This window comes from Apium graveolens, chromosome 1, assembly GCF_009905375.1.
Source record: "Apium graveolens cultivar Ventura chromosome 1, ASM990537v1, whole genome shotgun sequence".
In the NCBI taxonomy this organism is placed as follows: domain Eukaryota; kingdom Viridiplantae; phylum Streptophyta; class Magnoliopsida; order Apiales; family Apiaceae; genus Apium; species Apium graveolens.
The window spans coordinates 113,030,289-113,041,474 of NC_133647.1; the positions used below are offsets into that span (position 1 = coordinate 113,030,289).

The 11,186-nt window shown below is 36.6% G+C and overlaps 1 protein-coding gene and 1 pseudogene across 1 annotated transcript; one reads left to right on the forward strand and one right to left on the reverse strand.

Annotated features, from left to right (window-relative positions):
• Positions 1–138: 138 nt before the first annotated feature.
• On the reverse strand, positions 139–5,531 carry LOC141665935 (dynamin-related protein 3A-like; annotated as a pseudogene).
• Positions 5,532–7,722: 2,191 nt separating this feature from the next.
• Positions 7,723–8,202, forward strand: LOC141701268 (uncharacterized). The gene has a single exon (XM_074504973.1). It carries the CDS (start codon positions 7,723–7,725, stop codon positions 8,200–8,202), a length of 480 nt encoding a protein of 159 aa, XP_074361074.1.
• Positions 8,203–11,186: the final 2,984 nt, after the last annotated feature.

The following is an 11,186-nucleotide window of genomic DNA, read 5'->3' on the forward strand; positions in this document are numbered from 1 at the left end:
ATTTATCAACATTTTGAAGTCAATTTTGAATCGAATTTTCAAGAGTCAAGAAGAGGTACTTGCAAATCTCGTTACATATATTCCAAAAAGAATAAATTACATTACAAATATTCTAAAAAATCTTAAATAAGCACCACAGGACACCCAAACCTATTTCTTTACAAAAAAACAACACATGTTTATATACAGCGAATCCATGTTATCAAAGAGTATGGAACTGTCAATTAGCCAAAAAAAAGAGAAAAAAAAATATCTAGAACTATCAAGGAAAGCCTGTATAGCACTGGTGTAAAGACAATTATCGGGTGTGTAACCTGTATAACGCTGGTGTAAAGTTCCTATCATGTCTGACTAAACCTTCCCAACTGTTCGGCCGGATCCACCAAGCAATTCTAACTTATTCCAGATAACTCAGAAGGCTGAATGGAATAATAAAACTAAATGAATAAGTTCTCGGATTGCTGGTTATTCTCCTTTTGAAGTGGCTCGTGAGTTCACAATTGGATAAAAAAATGAATTAACCACATCAGCTTCCATTTGATATCACTAGTATATTATGGTAGATCCAAAATGAGTCACTTTACAGCATTTTGGGTTTCTTACGACTGAACTGTTGTCATTACTAGTGGAACTGAACACCGTGACTTTTAGGTAGGCCAGTCCGATCAGTAGGTAGGCTGTAACCCCTCTCGACGGTATCAGCTTCAAGTGGTAATTCATCCAATGTCTACGAGAGTAGCCAAACAAAAAAAGTAAGATTAGTTAATTTGATTACAGATTAAACAGGATTCAGTTAATTAAACAGGATTCAGTTAACTATTCATCCACGATTTGAAGTTTTGGGACAAGAAAGAGTAAGGATTTGGTTGTTAACTAATAACTATTCATCCACAATGTGCAGCTCTGGAACAAGCAAGAGTACCAAGTTTATAGGCCTTCACAGAGAGTAAAACTGAATAAATAAATTATAGAATAAATTACATCCTTTAATAAAGGTGCGGGGAATTATTTTTTTGCAGATGGAACATGTGTTGTGCAATTCATGCAAAGTGATTCAATTTTTGTTAAAAAAAAAGAACAGAAACCTAGGTAAGATGCCAAAATGGTAATATTGTACGTACTACTTCCCCCTGTCTATTATATAACTTGGTGAATATACGGTTTTCTATTTATGTTTATGTATATAAGAATGTACCTGGAAAGCTTGCTGAAGAACATGTAGAGTTTCGCTGGTACGTTTCCTCTTAATTGACACCTCCTCAGGTTCTTGTAACTTCTCTTCAAGTAGGTTGTCTCTGCTCAATTGAACAAACATAGTCAAAATGTTTTAGAATTGTCACAAATCAACATCTGGAGCAACTTGTACATTGATTAAGTAACTCCGTTCAGCATTAACAGCGGGACATATCAGGCTGCCACCTCAACAACTATATATAAATGCAACCGTAGGGTTAAAGCTCTTCCTTTTTTCACGAGGGTGCAAGCCATGTCAAAGGCAAAGTTGGTGGATTTGTATGTTCAATCAGCAACATAAAACAAATTATCTCAACTGTAACTGATAACATTATAGGACAACTAAAAGTTTGCTCTTTGTACCTATACAGCTTTTTGATGAAGACATTGTGCAACTCCCGTTTAGTATGGTTTACCTAGTAATTGTTGATTAAAACAAAAATTGTCAGAAAATGGCATACCAACTATAAAAGGAATAACTTGGAAGATTCTCGTAGAAATCATGTTGTGTTATGTCAAAGTAATACACGTTAAACAAATAACAAATCAGAAGTTTATCAAAACTAATGTTCCTAAGATTGATTTGAGATACAAGCGAAAGTAGTGAAGTTATACAAATGCCTGTTAATTATATAAGTAGATATTCCTCGTGACCTGACAAGCCTTGTTGAAGTCCAGTAGTCAATGTCTCTTAAGTGATTTAAATTTTATAATTTAAATCAATGACTACATAAAAAAGTATATTCAATCTACAATGTAAAACATTATATTAAAGAATAGAATTACCACAAAAACAATACTCACAAATCATATTATATTTTAGGTCAAATGAAATGTCGTCCGTCTTTCGAAATATAATTGAAGGCCGCACTTATAGAAAATTTTTCTATTGTGACCTGTAAAAACTCTTTTCCTTATATATATAGCATCTAAAATAATAAATAAATTTAATGGGCAACGCCAAAGAAATAACTAGATACTTTACTACTATTTGATGCCAACTCATTATCGATGAACTTGAAGCTACTTGTGAACTAATCAACGACTCCAAAAGTGCTTAAACTGAAATTCGAGTCCTAAAATTGTAATATAATAAGCATACAACCGCTATATTATGTTAGTTATTAATATCTCATTCCAACTAAATATTTATTCGTCATCGCTAGGGCTGTAATCGAGCCGAGCCGAGCCGAACACTGTCAGGCTCGGCTCGAACTCAATTAAAAATGTTCAAGCTTGAGCTTGAGTTCGATCGAACCTTAAATTTCAAGCTCGAAACTCGGCTCGTAAGAAGTTCGATAGGCTCGAGTTCGGCTCGAAAGCTCGAATCGATTTAACCAATTATTGACAAAAACCAGAAATATGATCGGTTCGCCTCGAGTAAGATTCGATTAAATATATAAAATATAAATAAAATATTAAATGTTTATATTAAAACAAATTAAAAAATTGTAAAGGCTCGATAAGGTAATTTGAAGCTCGAACTCGGCTCGGTAAAAGAATTCGAATAGCTCGAGCTCGAGCTCGAGCTCGGCTCGATTATTATCGAGCGCTCGAATTCAAATATTTTACGAGCCGAGCTCGAGTAGCTCACGAACAGTTTGGCCCATTTACATCCCTAGTCATCACTAAAATCTATTTTTATGTCTAAAAAATATAATATAATGGAAATTTAGCTTTCATTTAGGAAATGTAAAGTTTATGGACATAATGATTACCAGGAAGTGCATTATTGCTTTTGGTACAGAATCCTCGATGTTCTTTCTAACAATGTCATAATATGACCTCAATAGCAACCTTGTAACAATAATGTTAACTGTGTCATCTTTGGAATGCATTTCTCAGGACCTTAAGGTGGAAGGGGGCTGCAATGAGAAGAAAATGAAATAAGAGTCAAGGCAATACAAAAGTTTACAAGGTGCACAACTGGGTACAGAATCCACAGACAACTAATTAAAAGTTATGCACCTCTTTCAGATGGATTACAGAATAAGCATGCTCAATATGCTGAACAGGGTCATTAATTAGCTTCCTTGTCACATGTTCTTTTACGGCCAAGCGACTATCTGACCCATTAAATATTGCTGAAAACTTCCAGTGTCGTCCACTTTTATTTCCTGACAATTTCTGGATCATATATATAGTTAGTTTTTATCCTTCAAAGTTCAGGTACTCCGTTTTCTGACAGTCACTATGTCTTTATGAATAAGATGCTATGCAAAGTAGTCTTACCAGATGAAACAGCCCCCTTTGCTAAATGTTTTGCCCCCTATTCAAAATAAAGGTTTATAAAGGAGACATCAATAATCACAAAAGAAAAAAAGCAAGCCAGAATAGTGTTACTTGATCTTGGCTTCTATTTATACCCATCATTAATCAGTAATAGGCAGCAAAATACCCGAGAGAAATTTTACTCCGGAATGGCAGTACACAACAGTAACTAACAACACATGAACTGCATAACGTAGAGGGGGTGTAGGGAGGGCTAGAAAAATAATCTACCTGATCCGGAACAACGCCATTCACTTGGTTGCTAACCAGACCACGAGATTTAAGAGTATTTTCTAATGGTTGTGGTTTTTCATTCTCATCCTGGTTAACAAACATACAAAAGAAAAGTCAAATATGTAAAAAAAAAATAGAACTAATAAAAATCCGATGTCTTCTTCTTCTGTATTTGGTATTATTTTGGAAGAATAAAGACGAGAGAGTTGCAATTCGTGAAAAAGCACTGAAAGATAATTATACCTTATTTTCAGGAATCATTGCAGCAGCTGCATTTGAAGCCTTTGCTATCTCTAGAGCTCTACTTCCACCAATAAAATTTGGGTGTGAAGTGTTTATATAGTCCATCTATAAAATACATATACATGTTCAGTAATAAACTAGATATTCTTGAGGATCCTATCATTTTGACTGAACAAGAATGTGAATTAAACTACGAACGAATATAGCGACTTACGGTTCCAAATGACAGACATTGACTTGGATAGTAAAGCCTAGCAATTGGGCATATTACATTAAATTGTACTTTGGCAAAAAAAATGGTAGAACAGCAATTGAGCCTAAACTTTTAAAAACTGAATAAGTTAAGTTCCACAGTAATATGTTTCTCAGAAGCAGGACATCAGACATGAATGATTTATAAAATTATTGAAACCGCCTCACAGTCTTTTAAGGATCAGCCATGGCAAGGAGGAAGAATTTTATTCATACAAACTGTCAAACACTTTAAACTAGAAAGCTTTATGAAAAATCAAACAAGGATGAAGACTTTTACACAAGTGCCGAGCATTAGTTTTAGATATAAAGCTGCTTTTACGAGGAACTAATGTCCTACATCAAATGCTAGTGAACAAATATTTGTGGAAACAGGTGGTAAATTTTCAAAAAATACCAGTTTAAACTTACCTCCATTTCAACAATGTGTCTGATCATAGTCTCTGATGGTTGAAGATTCTCTCGCAAAAACTTTCTTATTACTTCATCCACACGATTCCTTAAAACAGGAAAACGCTGCAGCTCATTGGCCATACATCGGCGGCTCATCTAAAAATAAATATCATAGTGTTAGCTCTTGAAGTGCTTTAAACTACTTAACAAAACATATAACTACATACAGAGAAATTCCTACCTTAACCAACTCGTCATATATATATCTTGCACATTGTATACTTGGATCAAGCAACCGAGCAATTTGTCGTCGAATAAGAACTTCAAATGGAACCTATGTAGTAGATAATTAAAATCAAAATTGAGCTTATACTAAGTCACATTCAAAATTCGAATTCTAAATTTTGTACAAGTCATAAAAAATAAAACTAGTAAACAGAGAACCAATCAAATAGTTGTCAAGGCCAGACAAAATATGATAAGTAGCCGGGATAAAAACATTAGTGCAAAAGACATACATCCTGTACAAGAAATGCAGATCTAGGACCAGTTGCATTTTGAATTATGGTCCGCACTTCGTCATCAGTCAAGCCCTCAAATGGATCAACATCCTGAAATAAACAAATTTGTTCTTACATCAGAAAAAAGAAAGCAGACTCAAGAAATTAAAATTTAAGAAGAAAATCGGTGTGATTTTGAAAAACTATGAATTCAGTGAATACATTAACTTGTGAAAATATCTAATTGATTGCACGCATAACACAGTGCAAGGCATAAGATCATTAATCACATCAGCAAATTTAATTCCAATTGGCTTAGAGAAGTTATCTTCATGACCGTTTTATTCTTGTTGCATTTTACCGATATACTCCCTCCGTCTCCTCTTTTGGAAAACTTACACGTATTGAAAGAAAAGTTAGTTGGATAATGTTTTCCGCCAAATACCATTATTCAATGTATTGAAAAATGAGAATAATTAGTTTAAAAAGTCAAATCTTGAAAATAATAAATATAGGGATAATTTTTGAAAATTACTCTTAAATTTATATTGAAAGTAGAGATGGATAAATAATTTGGGACAATTTTATTTCAAATAAAGGACATATATAATGGGACAGAGGGCTAATAGTGCATCCACTCAAAAAGCGGATCGCTTGTGTGTGGTTTTTGCGGTTGAGCGGATTGAATGTACAGCCTAACTGAAAAGTTAGAGGTGGATATGTATGGCCTGTTTGGCTATCTGATATAAGTGGCTTATCGATTTATAAGCGTGCAAATACTTATCGATAAGTGTTTGTTGACATAAGTGAAATTTTCAATTTATAAGCTGATAAGTTGAATGTTAGTAACGACGTATTTTTTCTCAACTTATTTTGATTTTTCGCCTTTTTATTAACTTTAGTTTTAAAAATTATATTTTTAAATGTATCTAATCTAAATTTCACGAATTAAGATAATTATATTAAAAAAATATTTATTTTAATTTATTTTAGTAAAAAAATTATAACTTATAAGTAGGATTATCCAAACACTTATATAACTTATACGAATTTATCTACTTATCACTTTTATCACTTATAAGTTAGTTATTTAATTTAAGTTATAAATTACTTATTTTAATAATTCTCAAATAGTTCTTAATTCGTCAATGAGATGCTCTTTGGATTACCACTTTACCACTTTACAAGTTACAGGGTGACACAACATGTTACAGGGTGACACAGTGTATAATTGGTCATTATAAGACCAAAAGAACCATGTAGTATTAGCCAGTGATAGGTCTGGCATGGATATGAGTTCCAGTTTAGTGAATCTGATGTTAAAAACTAAAGCAACATTATTTATTTTTTATGACATATAATAAATTTCAGAGTTTACATAATTTTATGAAATAAATATTTCTGGCAAGTGTTGGGTTTGGAATTCAGTTGGACTTGGCTACATGGATAGGCCCAATGGTGAGGTAGACAAGACGAATGGGTTTGACATATGAAGCCCAACAAACCAAGTCAAGTGGTGAATTATTTGAAGATAACTCATCACAACGGAAATTCAAAAAAAAAGATAACAGAATGGATAAGTGGGGGAGAAAAAGGAGGTGCAGTTGGCAAGGAATGAGGAACAAATGAGCCTATAACTTCAAGGAAAAAAGGGAGAAGGAGGGATAGCAAAAAAGAAAAAAGTAAACACTTGAAATTTACTTAATGTATACTCTCTCATTGTAACACAATTATATAGTGAACATTTCTTGGCTTGGGCACAACCCAACCCGCGGTTTTTATTTATATTCGGAATTTTTCGCGTCAACAAAACTTTCTAGTCTCGTTTCTTTATTTATTTTACTACGCAATATTGAAAGCAATTTTTAGCATTTAACCCAATCAAAAAACACCCAAAATAGTTTGGCGCCGTCTGTGGGAAATTTGCTAAAAATTTGATCGGATTGCAAGCATGATAGCTAATGACACATTCCAACGAGCAGAGGCGTCGCAAAGAGCTGATAATGCGGAGCTAATGACAACGATGAAGAAATTACAAGCCGACATGGAAAGCCTGCGATCAGAAAATGAGACTTTAAAGAAGGAGTTAACCACGACAAAATCAACTAGCAGAGCCAAGAGTAGCAAGACCGCGAAGAGTGTGGCAAGACGACTGTTTGATGATGGAGAGGATGAAGATGATGTAGAAAGCCTCCACACGAATGATGATGATGTGATTCTCATGGACAAAGAGGGAAGAGTCGCGGGAAAATAAACAAATACAGAGAAGATAGGCAATGAAGGGCACAATGATCGAAGCCAAGACAAGAAGAAGTCAAAACACAAAAAATCCCGATCACATAATGGCGTACCAGAATCTGTCAGAAAGGAATTACAAGAAATGAAGGACATGATACAAAGAATCCCAAGGGTACCCAAACCACTGGAGAAAGTTACACCCATGAGTTATGCTGACTCCCCTTTTACAGATGAAATAGCACAGTTAGAGATCCCCAAACGATTTACGATACCAACGATGAAGTCATATGATGGCTCGACGGATCCACAAGAGCACATTGCGCAATACAAATAATGGATGTTCACTATGTCAATCACCATGGATCTCAAGGAGCCATGCATGTGCAAAGGGTTTGGCTCCACATTGGCTGGACCTGCGTTGCAGTGGTTCGTCAACTTGCCCAATGGCAGCATAGGTACGTTCGCGGACCTGGTGAACGCCTTCAACCTACAGTTTGCAAGCAGTCGACGTTTTGAGAAAACAACAAGTGATCTGTATAAAATATGCCAGAAGTATCGTGAGCCCCTTAGAGATTATTTGACGAGATTTAACAAAGAAAAGGTGAGCATCACAAATTGTGACACCCCCACGGCCATAGAGGCCTTCAGAAGAGGATTAGGCAGAGATTCACCACTATACGACGAATTGACAAAGTATCCATGCAAAACAATGGACGACGTTCAAGCCAAAGCCTTGGCACAAATACGATTGGAAGAAGACAAACGAGGGGACGAAGAAAAGTATTATCATCCAAACAGAAAGATCAGTAGTCACAAGCAAATAGACTACAAACCATAATAAAAACCGTACACTCGAAGTTTGCAAGATAACCATCACGTCAACACATCACAAGAAAGGAGTGACTAGAGGAAAGACCCCAACCTGCCACCTATGTACGACAGCTATGGCTTCAGCATAACTCCGACTGTAATGGTCAAAGAATTTGGAAAATTAGGCAATGCAATCAGGTGGCCACCCAAGACCACGAAGCCAAAGTCCAACCCAGATTCGAGATTATGGTATAAATTCCATGCGGATTATGGACATAAAATCAACGATTGTGTAGCACTAAGAAGAGAAATTGAGGCATTGGTAAAGAAGGGTTATCTAACCGAGTACATGCCAAGTCAAAAAAGCAATCATGTAAGAAACGACAGAACGACATCAACACTGCCACCTCCCCCGCCACATCATAAGGTGATCAACTTCATAGCAGGGGGGGTCAGAAATGTGTGAAACCACATACTCTCAAGCCAAAAGGAGAGCTAGAGGAAACGAAGTTGTAGTTTCAAGAATAGACGTCTCAATTCATTGCAGGACAAGTACTACAATTCGATGACTCAGATATGGAACATATCAGAGCACCCTAACATGACAGCCTGGTCATATCGTTGCCTATTGGGAATTGTCTAATCAAAAGAATACTTGTAGACAATGGCAGCGCAGTGAATATCATGATGATCGACACCCTGAAGCAAATAGGATTGACGGAAGCTGACATTGAAAAGAGATTCACAACACTAGTAGGATTTAGTGGGGAGATGAAAAGAACAATAGGAGAAATCCACCTACCTACCTATGCTGGAGGCATCAACTTGCTACAAAGGTTTTTAGTAATCGATGGTGGATCTACTTACAACATCATCCTGGGAAGAGCTTGGATTCATGACATGAAGTTAGTTCCGTCAACATTGCATCAAGTAGTCAAGTTCCCGACACCAACGGGGTACAAAAGATACGAGGGGATCAAAATACGGCAAAGGAATACTACAAGACATGCTTGAAGCCCACAATATAACATACACCGAAAGAAACTCATGAAAATTTGCCAAGTGATCCAGAAAAGTTGACTGAGATAGACTTGACGAGAGGAGGAAAGAAAGTCTTGGTAGGTGAAGTTGTGTCACCACAGATTGAAGCCAATCTCGTGGAATTTTTGACAACACGACTAGACGCGTTCGCTTGGGAACATGAAGATATAACAGGAATCAATCCTGACATCATAACACACAAGTTAAATGTAGACCTCAAATATGTCCCAATACAACAGAAGCGACGGAAATTTGCTCCTGAGAGGAACAAAATCATCAATGAAGAGGTCAACAGATTACTCAAAGCAGGAATGATTAAGGAAGTGGACTATCCTGAATGGCTTGCCAATGTCGTCATCGTACAAAAGAAGAACGACAAGTGGAGAGTATATGTGGATTATACGGACTTAAACAAAGCTTGCCCAAGGGACCCGTATCCATTACCACACATCGACACCACGGTAGACTCAACAGCAGGACATGAACTGCTAACATTTCTGGACGCGTCAAGCGGGTTCAACCAAATACAGATGGTCCCCATTGATATGGAGAAGACGGCTTTCGTAACAGAAAGAGGAATATACTGCTACCTGGCCATGCCTTTTGGCTTACGAAACGCAAGTACAACATTCCAACGATTAGTCAACAAAATGTTCAAAGAGCAAATTGGGCACACAATGGAGGTATACATAGACGACAAGGTGGTGAAGTCAAAGAACGCAACAGATCATATAAGGGACCTTGAAAAAGTCTTTGACATATTACAAGCCTACAACATGAAGTTAAACCCATCAAAATGCAACTTTGCCGTCTCCTCTAGAAAATTCTTAGGACACATGGTGACAAGAAGAGGCATTGAGGCCAGCCCAGAACAAGTTAAGGCCATTATGAATTTAACAAGCCCAATATCATTGAAAGATGTCCAAAGATTGACTAGAAGAGTAGCTGCACTGAACAGATTTATATCACGATCCTCTGACAGGTGCAGACTATTCTATGACGTGTTAAGAAAGAACAAAGGATTCGATTGGATAGAAAAGCATGAGGTAGCACTTGACGAATTGAAGCAATATCTCATGTCATCACCCTTATTGTTGAAACCTACTCCAGGTGAAATACTCTACGTATATCTTTTAGTCACGGACCATGCTGTCAGCGGAGTCCTAGTTAGAAAAGATGGAAGTATGCAATCCCCAATCTACTACATCAGTAGAAGTTTACTTGATGCAGAAACAAGATATTCCACTCTCGAGAAGCTAGTCCTAGCCTTAGCCATGACATCAGTAAAACTACATCACTACTTCGAGTCATATAAGATGTGCGTAAGGACAAACTACCCCATAAAAACTGTCCTGAGCAAACCAGAACTGACAGGATGACTTGCCAATTGGTCCATACGATTGAAAATGTACGGCATTGTCTATGAGCCCAGGACAACCATCAAATCCCAATCTCTAGCTGATTTTGTGTCAGACTTCAGCCCAAATCTGATAAGTCAAGCAGAAGAAGAATTCCGACATCTGGTACTGAAAAAAGAAATGAAGCCTTGGTCTCTATACACGGATGGGGCCTCTAATCAGAATGGATCAGGACTGAGACTTTTTCTGAAGTCGCCACAAGGGGACATCATGGTGTACTCAATATGCTGTGAATTCAAAGCCACAAATAATGAGTCCGAGTATGAGGTGCTGATAATTGGTTTAACCACTGCAATTGATCTAAAAATCCTCAACATCAGTGTTTATTGTGACTCACTCCAGATTGTCAACCATGTCAAAGGAATATATGAGGCCAAAGATGAGAAGATGATTGAATACTTAGAAATTGTCAAGAGCATACAAGGAAGATTCGACGCCTTCACCATTCAGCAAGTACCAAGAGAGTCAAACTCGTAAGCTGACGCATTGGCTGCCTTAGGAACGGTGTTCGTCATCAAAACCTGTCCTCAATACCAGTCATTCACATTCTAGA

Coding starts and splice junctions, on each gene's coding strand:
- LOC141701268 (XM_074504973.1), top strand. CDS start 7,723: ATGGATCTCAAGGAGCCATGCATGTGCAAAGGGTTTGGCTCCACATTG.